At 44.6% G+C, this 16,686-nt stretch overlaps 1 protein-coding gene across 2 annotated transcripts in view; it reads left to right on the top strand.

The window, feature by feature from the left end:
• The first annotated feature begins 1,885 nt into the window (after positions 1-1,885).
• Positions 1,886-16,686, top strand: part of LOC139584651 (voltage-dependent calcium channel subunit alpha-2/delta-1-like) — a 118,073-nt gene continuing 103,272 nt past the window's right edge. The window contains exon 1 of one of the 2 annotated variants that reach the window (XM_071416739.1): positions 1,886-2,219. In XM_071416739.1, the coding sequence (XP_071272840.1) occupies positions 2,086-2,219 (134 nt within the window). In that variant the 5' untranslated portion in view covers positions 1,886-2,085. The remainder of the gene's footprint in view (positions 2,220-16,686) is intronic. The other variant, XM_071416740.1, reaches the window with a different exon arrangement.

Below are 16,686 nucleotides of genomic sequence, written 5' to 3'. Positions count from 1 at the left end.
ATTTTTCCTTCTGCTCTCTTATATGTACATCCACAACAGTCAATTGTTTTCAATCAAACTTTCAGCACTACAATTATTCCTGTATATTCGCTTCATGTCCAGCAGGTGGCAACATCCTCTCAGTAATGGCTCCTAGTGGACTACAGTTGTGTTTCCCAACCTTGGTCCTCCAGTACCCCCAACAGTACACAGTTTCATTGTAGCCCTTGACAAACACACCTTATTCAACTCATTGAGGGCTTGATGATTAGTTGACAGGTTGAATCAGGTGTGCTTGTCCAGGGTTACAGTAGAAATGTGGACTGTTGGCGGTACTGGAGGACCAGGGTAGGGAAACACTGGACTACAGGACTGAAAAGTAGAAGTTGTACATGCAGACGTACACAGACGCACACAGCTTGCACGCACGTAAACACACAGAACAAAGACTTATGTGCTGTGCTGAGAGAGTGTGTATAGCAGGCATTAGTCTAGCACCTCTGCATCCCCAGTCTAGAGACTGGCGGCTCCATCTCGGTCTATTGTCTGTCAAGGCCTCCATCCTCATGTCTTTCAGCACTATTATGTCCTTCCTTTCTCTCTGCTTATTTCCTCTGTCTCTCTCTCCTCTCTATGTCTCTCCTCTATATGTCTATCCTCTCTGTCTGTCCTCTCTCTGTCTCTCCTCTCTATGCTACTCCACTCTATGTTTCTCCTCTCTATGTCTCTCCTCTCTATATCGCTCCTCTCTCTCTCTATGTCTCTCCTCTCTATGTTTCTCCTCTTAATGTCTCTCCTCTCTATGTTTCTCCTCTCTATGTCTCTCCTCTCTCCTCTCTATGTTTCTCCTCTCTATGTCTCTCCTCTCTATGTCTCTCCTCTCTATGTCTCTCCTCTCTATGTCTCTCCTCTCTATGTCTCTCCTCTCTCCTCTCTATGTCTCTCCTCTCCATGTCTAACAGATCTCACTGCAGAATACATCTCAATGTTACATCTGCTCCCTCGCTTACACCTCTGTGGATGGAGACAGACAATTTATGTATAAGAGAGAGTGCGTGTGTGTGTTTGTGTGTGTGTGTGTGTGCATGTGTGCATGCGTGCATGCGCGTGTGAGAGAGCGAGAGAATGGGAGATGAGAGAGAGAGAGGGTGAGAGGATGAGAGAGATGGTGTGTGTGGTTGCTAAGCAACGATTGATAACCAAATCCCCAAGCATCCCAGATGTGTTACCCTGCCCTGCCTCTGGGTCGGACTATCTGACTGGCTCCTCTGTTGTCCAATCAGACATGGACTCTGAGAGCCTAATAATTGGAACTAGAACCAATAACACAGTCTGGGTGTCACCTGAAATAGATACAGTAGATTGGTTACATTGTTTTCTCAGCCCATTTTATTTTTAAATCTACCACCAATATTTTAGACAACCCATAGGAAAACATATAGAGTAGGTGATTGTGTGATTGCATATTTACTGTAACCCCTGCTGTACATAATGCTTGTCTTGTTGGCATAAGAACCAAAGGCTATGTTGGCCTAGCTGTTGGCACAACATCCTTGGCCCTGTAGGCATTATGTCACTCATAGCACTTGTAAAGGTAGGGAATCTTGTAAAACCCTTTAGATGGATCACGTTGTGAAGAATTTGATACTGTAAATCGCAATCTCATAACAGTCTGTTCAACGGTGCGATCAATAACTTATCAGTCACCGCTGTCTTCTGACAAGTCTGCTACCTGTCACTCACGCTGTCGCTATGTCTCTCTGTCTGTCTGGGGGATTGATGATGATTGGTAAGGACTCCCCGAGAAATGATTTAACATCAAACTGAGTAAAATATGGTGTGTGTGTGTGCGTGCGCGCGCGCGCGAGAGAGAGAGATGTCAACCCAATAGAACATCCCTGATAGGCTATGTATCTGTGACTACCATCACCTCAGACAGACAGAGAGAGAGAGAGGTACCAATCCGGTACCTGTTAGAGCGCTGATGCCAGTTGATCAGATTGTCGGTGGCGGGGCTGGGTTATCTCCGAGTGTGTAACACGCACTACTGGCTTGGCGTGGACCATTCTACACACTCAAACACGCAGCTGGAGAGGGGCGTAGTGTATGAATGTGCGTGCGTGTGTTTGGACGGGGAGTTGGCGCCTGGCAATGGACACCTACAGACCACACGCCGTGTTGATTTTACTGTTATTATCGTCGGATATTTGTCTGCCGTCGCAGTTTCCAACACAACTCATGTAAGTACTAATCTAATCCTCGCCTATAGCTTCTCAAATCCCAATTGTTGGTTGTGTGACTCTGTAAATGCAATGATTAATTGTGTGTGTGTGTGTGTGTCATTCCTAACAATGAATAACTAAAACAATGGTATCTGAGGAAAAACTGTTATTACAAGCGGGTTAGACAGGTCTTGCGGTTTAGCACCTTGCCATCTCCTTCGGTTTATTTGTTAACTTCTTGTTATATCGCTGCGCTATTATGTCTGGACTGTCTGGAGATGCAAACGAGGCGGTAGGATGGGCACCGGTCCCGTTTCTCTCCTTATTTCAACCGTCTGCTTCTCCTACTACTCACCATGAAATATCCAGTGTATTTATAGCCTCTGTGTGTGTCAGTGTGAGTGTTAATGAGACATGTGTTACTTTCACTAGCAGTTTCATGTGTGCTGTTCGCCTTCGTTTGGATATGTTATGTGATTAATGTGTGACTATAATGCGTGCAGTGTCGCAGGTAAATTGTGGCTGTTGCCTGGCCAAGGGATAATGTCCTGTAAACTTGTTGAAACAACCTGGACTCAGGGGTAAACTAATATGTCTTCTTCCATTTAATATGATATGTTACGTTTCCAATGGTATGTATTAATTTGTGGATGTCCATCATCCATTTTGTATGATATGTTACGAATTACAATTCGTATGATATGTTAGGAATTGCAATTTGTACAATATGTTACGAATTTGCAATAGTCCAATTTGTTGTGGCTAACGTTAGCTGGGCTAGGGGTTAGGTTATAGGGTTAAGTTTAAGGGAAGGGTTAGCTAACATGCTAAGTAGTTGCAAATGCTACGTTCTCATGATGAGAATTGAACATGCAACCTTTGGGTTGCCAGACATTCACCTTATACACCAACCTATCCACCCTGACCAACTAGCAAGTGTCTTCACTGACATTTTCAACCTCTCCCTGACTGAGTCAGTAATACCTACATGTTTCAAGCAGACCACCATAGTCCCTGTGCCCAAGAAAGTGAAGGTAACCTGCCTAAATGACTACCGCCCCGTAGCACTTGCGTCGGTAGCTATGAAGTGCTTTGAAAGGCTGGTCATTGCTCATATCGACACCATCATCCCAGAAACACTCAACCAACTCCAATTCGCATACCGCCCCAACAGATCCACAGATGACGCAATCTCAATCGCACTCCAAACTGCCCTTTCCCACCTGGACAAAAGGAACACCTATGTAAGAATGTTATTCATTGATTAAAGTTTAGCGTTCAACACCATATTGCCCACAAACTCATCACTAAGCTAATGACCCTGGGACTAAACACCTCCCTCTGCAACTGGATCCTGGACTTCCTTACGGGCCATCCCCAGGTGGTAAGGGTAGGCAACAACACATCTGCCACACATCTGCCACTGGGACCCCTCAGGGGTGCGTGCTTAGTCCCCTCCTGTACTCCCTGTTCACCCACGACTGCGTGGCCAAGCACGACTCCAACACCATCATTAAGTTTGCTGAAAACACAATGGTGGTAGTCATGATCACCAACAACGATAAGACAGCCTATAGGGAGGAGGTCAAACACCTGGCGGTGTTGTACCAGGACAACACCCTCTCCCTCAATGTGAGCAAGACAAAGGAGCTGATCGTAGACTACAGGACAAGGAGGGCCGAACAGGCCTCCATTAACATGGACGTGGCTGTAGTGGAGCTGGTCGAGAGTTTCAAGTTCCTCGGTGTCCACATAACCAACAAACTATCATGGTCCAAACACACCAAGACAGTTATGAAGAGGGCACCCCAACACCTTTTCCCCCTCAGGAGACTGAAAAGATTTGGCATGGGTCCCCAGATCCTCAAAAAGTTCTACAGCTGCACCATTGAGGGCATCCTGACTGGTTGCATCACCGCCTGGTATGGCAACTGCTTGGCATCCAACCGTAAGGCGCTACAGATGGTAGTGCGTACAGCCCAGTACGTCACTGGGGCCAAGCTGGGGCCTATACTAGGCGGTATCAGAGGAATCCCCAAAAATTGTCAAACTCCAGTCACCCAAGTCATAGACTGTTCTCTCTGCTACCTCACGGCAAGCAGTATCGGAGCGCCAAGTCTAGGTCCAAAAGGCTCCTTGCCACTATAGGGGGTGCTGTTTTGCATTAGCATAATTTGCTCAACAGATTAAACGGCTTCCTAATAAATTCTTGCTCGTACAATATGCATATTATTGTTATTATTGGATAGAAAACACTCTCTAGTTTCTATAGCCGTTGGAATTTTGTCTCTGAGTGGTACAGAACTCAATCTACAGCACTTTTCATGATAGGGAGTCAGATTTCAGACATCCTGGCCCCTGATCTGGAGTCAGTTTAAAGGTCCCTGTAAATGCTATGGAGAAACAGACACTTCTTACGTCTTCTCCTGGATGTCAGTACGTGATGACGCTTTGAATGGAGTCGATTGCGCAATCAGGGGCTGCATAAAAGAGCAAATACCGGAAGTAGCATCCCTTTGCTGCCTGCGCGTTGCGCACGGAGGACGTCGGACTCGCCTCCTTCCAAGCGTTTGTTTAGCCAGTAATATTTCTCTGGTCATGTTTTTACTCGTTAGAGGTGTTAAAAACATCATAAGGTAGTTAATTTAAACCGTTTTATAGCAATTTATATCCGTTTAGTGCGATTTTGACCCATTTATTTCTGAGGCACTTTGAACAGCTGGGCACGTTTCCAGTTCATGCCGAACGTTAGTGGGCATTTCCACATGGCAAGAGGACAGCTTTCGACCAAAAGACGATTAGACCCAAGAAAGGATTCTTTGCCCAAGATTCTGATGGAAGAACAGCTCACAGTAAGAACAATTTATGATGATAAATCGTGTTTCTGTCGAAAAATGTTAAACGCTTATGTCGCCATTTTGTTTTGTATAGCTTCGCTTGGCGCAACCTGTATTGAAAAGTAAGGATAATTTAAAAAATGTAAATCAGCGATTGCATTAAGAACTAATTTGTCTTTCGATTCCTGTCAACCCTGTATTTTTTAGTCAAGTATATGATTAGCTTTTGATTAAACTAGATCACTAAAAGATGGCGACCGACATTTCCAGGCTTGTTTTGCTACTACAGTAATCCCTCGTTTATCGCGGGGGTTACGTTCCGAAAATGACCCGCGATAAGTGAAATCCGCGAAATAGAAAACTTTTTTTTTTTTTACAATTAGCAACTATTACATGTATACAAATACAGTGACTCACGTGTAGGCCGTTTCACTGCTCTTCAGACTGGGCCGCTGCATCCTGACTGCGCTCTGCAGTGTTCTCTTCTTCTGAAGCCCGCGGTGCAGGTGTGTTTGTTCGGGAGAAGAACATAGTGATAGGCAGCTGTTGTCGCTCTTTTTTCTTCTTTGCAAAAAGATCCTTGTACACCGACATGCCACCATCGATTACGTTGGAGAACTGTAATGAACGGCTCATCAAAGGGTCCCATTCCTCAGCTACTCGCTTAAGTTCAGTGGCCATTCGCACCATGGTTGCTAAGCGACCAAGCGTTAGTCCTTCCTTCCTTCCTGGCCAACTTAATGTAAATTTGCCAAGCTGTTTTATGTACGTACACATAACTGCACGAGACGACAAAATGATAGCACAATTCGTAGCATGTTTTGATACAAGAAGCGGGAGTGAGTTTTTAGCGAATCAGAATGCAGAGCACAATGCACCAAAAAAAAAAAAAAAATGCATTATGAAAATCCGCGAAATAGCGAATCCGCGATAAGTGAACCGCGAAGTGGCGAGGGATCACTGTATTTTCATTGTATAACCACGTTTTTTTATGGCTAAATATACACATTTTCGAACAAACTCTATATGTATGTTGTAAAATGATGTTACAGGAGTGTCATCGGAAGAATTCTGAGAAGGTTAGTGAAAAAATTAATACATTTTGGCGATGATTACGTTATCCCTCTCTTTGGCTTGTATCAATGCTCGGGTAACGTTTGCACATGTGGTATGCTAATATAACGATTTATTGTGTTTTCGCTGTAAAACGCTTAGAAAATCTGAAATATTGTCTGAATTCACAAGAACTGTGTCTTTCCATTGCTATGCTTTGTCTATTTTTATGAAATGTTTTATGATGAGTAAATTGGTCATACACGTTGCTCTCTGTAGTAATTCTAGTCGAGTTGTGATGGTGGGTGCAATTGTAAACTGTGATTTCTACCTGAAATATGCACATTTCTCTAACAAAACCTATCCTATACCATAAATATGTTATCAGACTGTCATCTGATGAGGTTTTTTCTTGGTTAATGGCTATCAATATCTTAGTTTAGCCGAATTGGTGATAGCTACTGGTGGAGAGAAAAAATGGTGGACAAAGAAATTGTGTATTTTGCTAACGTGTTTAGCTAATAGATTTACATATTGTGTCTTCCCTGTAAAACATTTTAAAAATCTGAAATGGTGGCTTTATTCACAAGATCTGTATCTTTCATTAGGTGTCTTGGACTTGTGATTTAATGATATTTAGATGCTACTATTTAATTGTGACGCTATGCTAGCGATGCTAATCAGTGTGGGGGGGGGTGGGGGGTGATCCCGGATCCGGGGTAGAGGCTCGTGAAAGGTTAACAGCTTCTACCCCCAAGCCATAAGACTGGTGAACAATTAATCAAAAGCCACCCAGACTATTTACGTTGACACCGGACTATTTACACCGTACTATTTACATTGAAACTGTATTCTATTTTTAGTTAATGCCTAAACTTAACCTTAAATACTAATTCTGACGTGAGAGCTGATTGCATAGTAAACCCCAAGGCATTATTAACTAAAATAGTTCTAATAAATTGAACTCAAAGTCAATGAAAAGTAATTTTTACTTAAAATATTTATGTGGAACTGACTCAAAACTAAATGAGATGTTAGTAGTAAATTTCCAAGGTTTTCCAGAAATCACAGTTTGAAGATTCCAGGAAATCCTTCAACCAGGATTTTTTTTTACCTGGAATTTTGTAAAAGTTACTGCAATTTTGCTATGCCTCAGAATAAGTCTTTATGATATATATAATTATTGTCATAAATAAATTATAGTGATACCATCCATCTAGGAACTCACTTGGTGAAGGCCACAGGACTGAAAATGAATGAGATTACAATCATGTTTCTTTCGCTAACAATTACAGTCATGGGTGGTAACTCTACAAGTCACTAGAAAAGGTAAGGCACATTGGGAAATTATATTTGAGGTATGACTTAGTGGGGGCGTTACTCAAAAGGTTCAAGCTGTTACAACTCAAATCTCTACCCCCTACAGTAGTGGTCACCAACCGTGACTGGTCAATCTCCAAGGAATTCCTAGTCGATCACCAAACATTTCTGTAAAAAACACAACGATACAGCCTTGTGTTACTATTTTGATTCATGCTGTTGGCGGAAGGTGCAATTGATTCAGCAGCCCTAGCGCTGGGAAGGCAAAGTGTTTCATTTTGAATCATTTCATCTGTCTGAAGTTAAATCTCTGCCTACACGGCAGGCCCAGAGAGCAAATCAAGTGCACCTATAGGCCTACCGTTGTAGCTAATCAGAAAGCTCAGATCACTGAGTCTGCACAGTAGACTGTAAAAAGAAGGCTGGAAACAGCAAAGTTGATACTGTGAGATTACAAAACGTTTTAAACCATGACTAAAGAGAGACTTGACGAATACAGCAAAGAGCTGCTGTTTTTATGAGTAAGTTTAAGATGTTTAAGTTGTTATTCAGCACTAGTGTCAACACTTTGTCCAATACTTTTATAAGCCATAAAATGTGTGTTCTCCCTACTTCCACTCACACTACAACCAGCACTGCAGCTGCAATGAATGAGTATAGCAAAGTGTTCCCATAAGCTTGCCTTATTATTAGCATCTTTTGTCTTTTTTAATATCAAGGAATATTTAACTTTCTCTGATCATAGGAAAACAACATGAATTGGTGGTTGAGGCAGAAATAATGCAGTGCGACTTGAGTTTCGCCATCAGCTGGAAGACCGTGTCTCCTTTTCTCAGCGGAGGAAGGGAGAGCGGAAGGATGGTGAGTCCGGTGAGAGGCAGCCTTACTGCTGCTCTCTCCCCTCAGACTGACCATCAGATGCAGGTCATCAGCCCAGTAAAAAAAAATAATGCTGTAATTGTTATGCACACTCAGCTGTGCCTCACAAGTAATACAACAAATTATCTATTACCAGTGTGATCATATACCTACATTTTGTGGTGGTAATGTATTGGGCTGCACAAACCTCATTGCTACAAAACTGTTTTTAATTGGTTAAGGTTGCATATGCTTATGTTTTTTTAAGTCATGTTTAAAAATAATCTGAGCACTATATCTCGGCTTGCATTTTGACATGATCTTGACTCAGAAAAGGTTGGTGACCACTGCCCAACAGGGTCACAGTGACTTTATCAGTTTGAGTAATGACTACAAAATCACTTTAAGTAACTTTACTCAGATATATTAAGTGCAACAGGATTCCTCAAACGTTTTGAGTAATGATGGCACATTGGTGTTTACAGTGTACCACGTAACATATCATAATAATTTGAGTGTCCTGGATTTACACTTACTATGTTACGTCTAGTGTATGAGACCAGACTGGTTGAAAAGGGGAGTTAGAGCTTAATAAAGCTGCCATATGTAACTTTTTGGGTGAGCTGACCAAATTGACATAGAAATGTGAGTTATAGATTTGTCATTCTCATTGAATGCAAGTCTAAGTAGCGGTAGATCTGTTCTATGTGCGTGTCAGGTGTCAGTGTGCAGCGGTTAGGACGGAGTCAGGCGCAGGACAGAACTGAGTAAAAACGTACTTTACTCGAATAAATCACAAACTAATTCCATACAGGGAAAAATTAGGTAGTCAGGTAGTCTAGCGATTTAAACAGGTAGTCTATCGATTACAGGCAGGTAGCCTAGCGGTTACAGGCAGGTAGCCTAGAGGTTACAGGCAGGTTGCCTAGCAGTTACAGGCAGGTTGCCTAGCAGTTACAGGCAGGTTGCCTAGCAGTTACAGGCAGGTTGCCTAGCGGTTACAGGCAGGTAGCCTAGCGGTTACAGGCAGCTAGCCTAGCGGTTAAGAGAGTTGGGCCAGTAATCAAAAGGTTGGTGTTTGAATCCCAGAGCTGACTAGGTGAAAAATCTGTCCGTGCCCTTGAGCAAGGCACTTAACGCTAAGTGCTCCAGGGTCGCCGTCAATAATGGCTGATCCCTGGCTCTGACATCGCTCTCTCAGGGTGTCTCAGGGGGAGTGGGATATGCAAAAAATAAAAATAAAAATTCACATCTGTATAATACAGACTTTCACATGTGTGAAATAGGACACATTTAAGCACCCACCTACTTATTATTTGTACTATTATTATTATCTGTGGCAGGTTGGGTAAATGCCAGTCCCAAACATTAAACTGCAATCTTTTTCTACCTTTGTCTTTCGATCTGGTGACTAAATTGGTGTAGTTGCATACAAAGGTTGGGATTTCTAAATTGTTGTCTCTTCTGTCTTACAGAACTGGTTGTTTTTCCATGGTCATTTGTAAGCAGGAATCTATCAAATCACACAATCCCCACTGTATTGAAGACATTTCTGTTCTATAAAATTATTGTCCCGCGAGTTGATGCCTGTGTTGTCAGACTGTGTCTGTCTCTATAATGATGTGTAATTAGTCCATAGTTCAACACAGCATTCCGCTGACACACTCAGTATGGATACACTCTTACCCCCCCCCCCCCCCCCCCTCTCTCTCTCTCTCTCTCTCTCTCTCTCTCTCTCTCTCTCTCTCTCTCTCTCTCTCTCTCTCTCTCTCTCTCTCTCTCTCTCTCTCTCTCTCTCTCTCTCTCTCGCTATCTCTCTCTATCTCTATCTCTCTGTGTGTGGAACAATTTAGGGCAGTATCTGACCCAGTTGCTGTGTGTGTGTATTGGTAATTATTCTGTGCTGACTTTAGAAGTTACAGTAGTTATATCTCTATGACCAGAGCAGAGCACCCCTACCTAACTCAGACAAACTGCACTGTCTATACATTAATGGAGCAGAGCTGGGTCTGGATTGGTCAGTTTGACATATATGCACTTGTACATGTAGGGTTGATTTGGAGATGATTAACAATACAAATAGAACAACTCATGCATACAGAACTTACACAGTCGTACTTTTACTGTTTCTGGAAATGTTGAGGCTTTTGGCCACATGAAAGCTGAGAGGTAAAAACCTTACCACAACTTAGTAGCTCCTCTCTCTCAATTGAATTCAATTCAGTTCAAGGGGATTTATTGGCATGGGAAACATATGTTTACATTGCCAAAGCAAGTGAAGTTGATAAACAAAAGTGAAATAAACAATAAAAAGTTACCAGTAAATATTATACTCACACAAGTTCCAAAATAATAGAGACATTTCTAAGTCATATTATGTCTATATACAAATCAAATCAAATCAACTTTTTATTTCTCACATACACATGGTTAGCAGATGTTAATGCGAGTGTAGCGAAATGCTTGTGCTTCTAGTTCCGAGAATGCAGTAGTAACCAACGAGTAATCTAACCTCACAATTCCACAACTACTACCTTATACACACAAGTGTAAAGGGATAAAGAATATGTACATAAAGATATATGAATGAGTGATGGTACAGAACGGCATAGGCAAGATGCAGTAGATGGTATCGAGTACAGTATATACATATGAGATGAGTAATGTAGGGTATGTAAACATAAAAGTGGCATAATTTAAAGTGGCTAGTGATACATGCATTACATAAAGATGGCAAGATGCAGTAGATGGTATAGAGTACAGTATATACATATGAGACGAGTAATGTAGGGTATGTAAACATTATATTAAGTGGCATTGTTTAAAGTGGCTAGTGATACATTTTTTACATCAATTCCCATTATTAAAGTGGCTGGAGTTGAGTCAGTATGTTGGCAGCAGCCACTCAATGTTAGTGGTGGCTGTCTAACAGTCTGATGGCCTTGAGATAGAAGCTGTTTTTCAGTCTCTTGGTCCCTGCTTTGATGCACCTGTACTGACCTCGCCTTCTGGATGATAGCGGGGTGAACAGGCAGTGGCTCGGGTGGTTGTTGTCCTTGATGATCTTTATGGCCTTCCTGTGACATCGGGTGGTGTAGGTGTCCTGTAGGGCAGGTAGTTTGCCCCCGGTGATGCGTTGTGCAGACCTCACTACCCTCTGGAGAGCCTTACGGTTGTGGGCGGAGCAGTTGCCGTACCAGGCGGTGATACAGCCCGACAGGATGCTCTCGATTGTGCACTGTAAAAGTTTGTGAGTGCCTTTGGTGACAAGCCGAATTTCTTCAGCCTCCTGAGGTTGAAGAGGCGCTGCTGCGCCTTCTTCACAACGCTGTCTGTGTGGGTGGACCAATTCAGTTTGTCCGTGGTGTGTACGCCGAGGAACTTAAAACTTACTACCCTCTCCACTACTGTCCCGTCGATGTGGATAGGGGGGGGTGCTCCCTCTGCTGTTTCCTGAAGTCCACGATCATCTCCTTTGTTTTGTTGACGTTGAGTGTGAGGTTATTTTCCTGACACCACACTCCGAGGGCCCACACCTCCTCCCTGTAGGCCGTCTCGTCGTTGTTGGTAATCAAGCCTACCACTGTAGTGTCGTCCGCAAACTTGATGATTGAGTTGGAGGCGTGCATGGCCACGCAGTCGTGGGTGAACAGGGAGTACAGGAGAGGGCTCAGAACGCACCCTTGTGGAGCCCCAGTGTTGAGGATCAGCGGGGTGGAGATGTTGTTACCTACTCTCACCACCTGGGGCCGGCCCGTCAGGAAGTCCAGTACCCAGTTGCACAGGGCGGGGTCGAGACCCAGGGTCTCGAGCTTGATGACGAGTTTGGAGGGTACTATGGTGTTAAATGCTGAGCTGTAGTCGATGAACAGCATTCTCACGTAGGTATTCCTCTTGTCCAGATGGGTTAGGGCAGTGTGCAGTGTGGTTGCGATTGCGTCGTCTGTGGACCTATTGGGGCGGTAAGCAAATTGGAGTGGGTCTAGGGTGTCAGGTAGGGTGGAGGTGATATGGTCCTTGACTAGTCTCTCAAAGCACTTCATGATGACGGAAGTGAGTGCTACGGGGCGGTAGTCGTTTAGCTCAGTTACCTTAGCTTTCTTGGGAACAGGAACAATGGTGGCCCTCTTGAAGCATGTGGGGACAGCAGACTGGGATAAAGATTGATTGAATATGTCCGTAAACACACCAGCCAGCTGGTCTGCGCATGCTCTGAGGATGCGGCTGGGGATGCCGTCTGGGCCTGCAGCCCTGCGAGGGTTAACATGCTTAAATGTTTTACTCACGTCGGCTGCAGTGAAGGAGAGTCCGCATGTTTTGGTAGCGGGCCATGTCAGTGGCACTGTATTGTCCTCAAAACGAGCAAAGAAGTTATTTAGTCTGTCTGGGAGCAAGACATCCTGGTCCGCGACGGGGCTGGTTTTCTTTTTGTAGTCCGTGATTGACTATAGACCCTGCCACATACCTCTTGTGTCTGAGCCGTTGAATTGCAACTCTACTTTGTCTCTATACTGACGCTTAGCTTGTTTGATTGCCTTGCGGAGGGAATAGCTACACTGTTTGTATTCGGTCATGTTTCCGGTCACCTTGCCCTGGTTAAAAGCAGTGGTTCACGCTTTCAGTTTCACGCGAATGCTGCCATCAATCCATGGTTTCTGGTTTGGGAATGTTTTAATAGTTGCTGTGGGTACGACATCGCCAATTAACTTTCTAATGAACTGGCTCACCGAATCAGCGTATTCGTCAATGTTGTTGTTGGACGCAATGCGAAACATATCCCAATCCACGTGATCGAAGCAGTCTTGAAGCGTGGAATCAGATTGTGACTCAGTGTTGTAACGATGTGCAAATAGTTAAAATACAAAAGGGAAAATAAATAAACATAAATATGGGTTGTATTTACAATGGTGTTTGTTCTTCACTTTTCTTGTGGCAACAGGTAACAAATATTGCTGCTGTGATGGCACACTGTGCTATTTCACCCAGTAGATATGGGAGTTTATCAAAATTGGATTTGTTTTGTAATTATTTGTGGATCTGTGTACTCTGAGGGAAATATGTGTCTCTAATATGGTCATACATTTGGCAGGAGGTTAGGAAGTGCAGCTCAGTTTCCACCTCATTTTGTGGGCAGTGTGCACATAGCCTGTCTTCTCTTGAGAGCCATGTCTGCCTATGGCAACCTTTCTCAATAGCAAGGCTATGCTCACTGAGTCTGTATATAGTCAAAGCTTTCCTACATTTTGGGACAGTCACAGTAGTCAGTTATTCTGACACTGTGTACTCTCTGTTTTGGGACAAATTGCCTTCTAGTTTGCTCTGTTTAAAAAAAAATATTTCCAATGTGTCAAGTAATTGTCTTTTTGTTTTCTCATAATTAGGTTGGGCCTAATTGTGTTTCTGTCCTGGGGCTCTGTGGGGTGTGTTTGTGTTTGTGAACAGAGCCCTAGGACCAGCTTGCTTAGGGGACTCTTCTCCAGGTTAATCTCTCTGTAGGTGATGGCTTTGTTATGGAAGGTTTGGGAATCGCTTCCTTTTAGGTGATTGATTTTTATAATTAGCGGTTATCGGCCTAATTCTGCTCTACTGCATTATTTAGTGTTTTACGTTGTAAACAAAGGATATTTTTGCAGAATTTGGCATTCAGAGTCTCAATTTGTTGCGGGCCCCGGACTCGTTGCGGGCCCCGGACTGGGAACCCTCGCTGCGGGCCCCGGACTGGGAACCCACAAAACCAAACTGACGGTCGTCGCTGGAGGCTCCGGACTGGAGGCCGTCGTTGGAGGCTTTGGACTGGAGGCCGTCGCTGGAGGCTCTGTGCCATGGATCATCGCTGGAGGCTTCGTGCCGTGGATCATCACTGGAGGCTTCGTACCATGGATCATCACTGGAGGCTTCGTGCCATGGATATTCACTGGAGGCTTCGTGCCATGGATCACCACTGGAGGCTTCGTTGCCATGGATCACCACTGGAGGCTTCGTTGCCATGGATCATCACTGGAGGCTTCGTGCCATGGATCACCACTGGAGGCTTCGTGCGTGCAGCAGACACAGGACTCACCAGGCCAGGGAGACACACAGGAGGCCTGGTCCGTGGAGCAGGCACAGGACTCACCAGGCTGGGGAGACACACAGGAGGCCTGGTCCGTGAAGCAGGCACAGGACTCACCGGGCTGGAGAGACACTGGAGGCCTGGTGCGTGGGGCGGGCACAGGATACACTGGACCGTAGAGGCGCACTGCAGGTCTCAAGCGTAGAGCTGGCACAACCCGTCCTGGCTGGATGGTTACTTTCGCCCGGCAAATGCGGGGCGCTAGCACAGGACGCACTGGGCTGTGCAGGCGCACCGGAGACACAGTGCATATAGCCGGCACAGGATATCCTGGGCCGTAGAGACGCACTGGTGGCCAGATGCGCTGAGCCGGCACCATCCGTCCTGGCTGGATGCCCACTATAGCCCGGCCGTTGCGGGGAGCTGGAATGTAGCGCACCGGGCTGTGAACGCACACTGGAGACACCGTGCGCTCCACCGCATAACGCGGTGCCTTACCAGTACCACGCTCCCTACGGTAAGCACGAGGAGTTGGCTCAGGTCTCCAACCTGTCTCAGCCAATCACCTCGTGTGCCCCACCCCCCAAAGAATTGGGGGGCTGCCTCTCGTGCCTGCTTCGTTGCCGTGATTCCTGGTATCGTTGTCGTTCCACCCTCGCTACTTCCGCCTGTTTCCATGGCAGGGTCTTGTCCCCTGCAATAACCTGCTCCCATGTCCAAGATGTTCTCCACTCTCTCTTCCCCCGGGCCCAGGATCCCTGCTCCTCCTGGCCACGCTGCTTGGTCCTTTGATGGTGGGTAGTTCTGTCACGGCCGTCGTCGGAAGGAGACCAAGGTGCAGCGTGGTGAGCATACATTTTACTTTTATTTTAATGTCACCAACAAAACAAGAAACAAAGGAACGACCGTGAAACTTAACAGGGCTAAGTGCCACTAACAAAGATAACTACCCACAATCACAGGTGGGAAAAAGGGCTGCCTAAGTATGATTCCCAATCAGAGACAACAATAGACAGCTGTCCCTGATTGAGAACCATTCCCGGCCAAAACATAGAAACACAAATCATAGAAATAAATAACATAGAATGCCCACCCAAATCACACCCTGACCAAACCAAATAGAGACATAAAAAGGCTCTCTATGGTCAGTACATGACAAGCTGATTCTAAGATTTGTAATTAATCATGTGTATGTTTTTGCTGTTTGTTCTTTGTTATTGAGCCAAAAAGATTGGAGAAGAGGTTTATCCATACATCTCCGTTTTGGATAAATAACACTTTGTATTGTTGTCAGTTTAGAGTTTTCCAATTTTCCCAGAAGTGATTCGATTCTATGGGTTCTTCAATTACATTGAGCTGACTTCTGATGTGCTGTTCCTTCTTTTTCCGTAGTGTATTTCTGTATTGTTTTAGTGATTCACCATAGTGAAGCCGTAGGCTCTGATTTTCTGGGTCACTATGTTTTTGGTTCGATAGGTTTCTCCATTCCTTTCTTAGGTTTTTGCATTCTTCATCAAACCATAATTTCCTTAGGTTGTCTGCTTGAAATTGTTGGACTTAATAGGGAAGCTCAATCTCTCTCCCCCTCCTCTCTCTCTCCCTCGCTCCCTCCCACTCTCCTATTGTTGTAATCCTGTGTTGGCCTTTTAATAGGATTACATGCCTCATTTAGGGGAACATAAGAACAGAGCAGCGCTGAGGTAACACACACACACACACACACACACACACACACACACACACACACACACACAGTGGATGAGTTTGAATGTGGTCTGAATGGAGATGTGTGCCAAACAGATCATATCATCAAACCATTCACAAATCTGCCGTGCTGTGGAGAGACTCTGTGATGGAATGAGGCTGGCAACACTAGTGAGGAATACTTACACACACATAAACACACTCACACACACACACACACACACACACACACACACACACACACACACACACACACACACACACACACACACACACACACACACACTGTCTGCTCAGAGCTCCAGGGCTTTAGAGTTTATGTACTATAGAGAGGAGAAGAGAGGCAGATTAGGTGTCTGAAATTTGGTATACTTGTGACTTGGCAATGAAACTCATCCAAGATGAGTCCACTGAGACATTTAGGGATTCACGATTCTTCCTTATACCTCACCTCCTCTCACCCCATCTTCACCTCTTTCACTCCCCCAGTCTTCTCTCTCTTACTTCCCCATCCACACACAAATTCCAGAGCAGGCATCCTTTACCCCCCAGCCCCTCTCTGTGTCTTCCCCTCTCCCTAGTCACAATCCTCTGCACACATTCAAGTAACCAGCTTTACACTCATTACTCTCAGGGACTGTGTTATGAACAAATGACAAAT

The sequence above is a fragment of the Salvelinus alpinus genome, chromosome 9, assembly GCF_045679555.1.
Source record: "Salvelinus alpinus chromosome 9, SLU_Salpinus.1, whole genome shotgun sequence".
NCBI lineage: Eukaryota > Metazoa > Chordata > Actinopteri > Salmoniformes > Salmonidae > Salvelinus > Salvelinus alpinus.
Note: the sequence above shows the minus strand (reverse complement) of the source record. Positions and strands in the feature narration are given on the sequence as shown.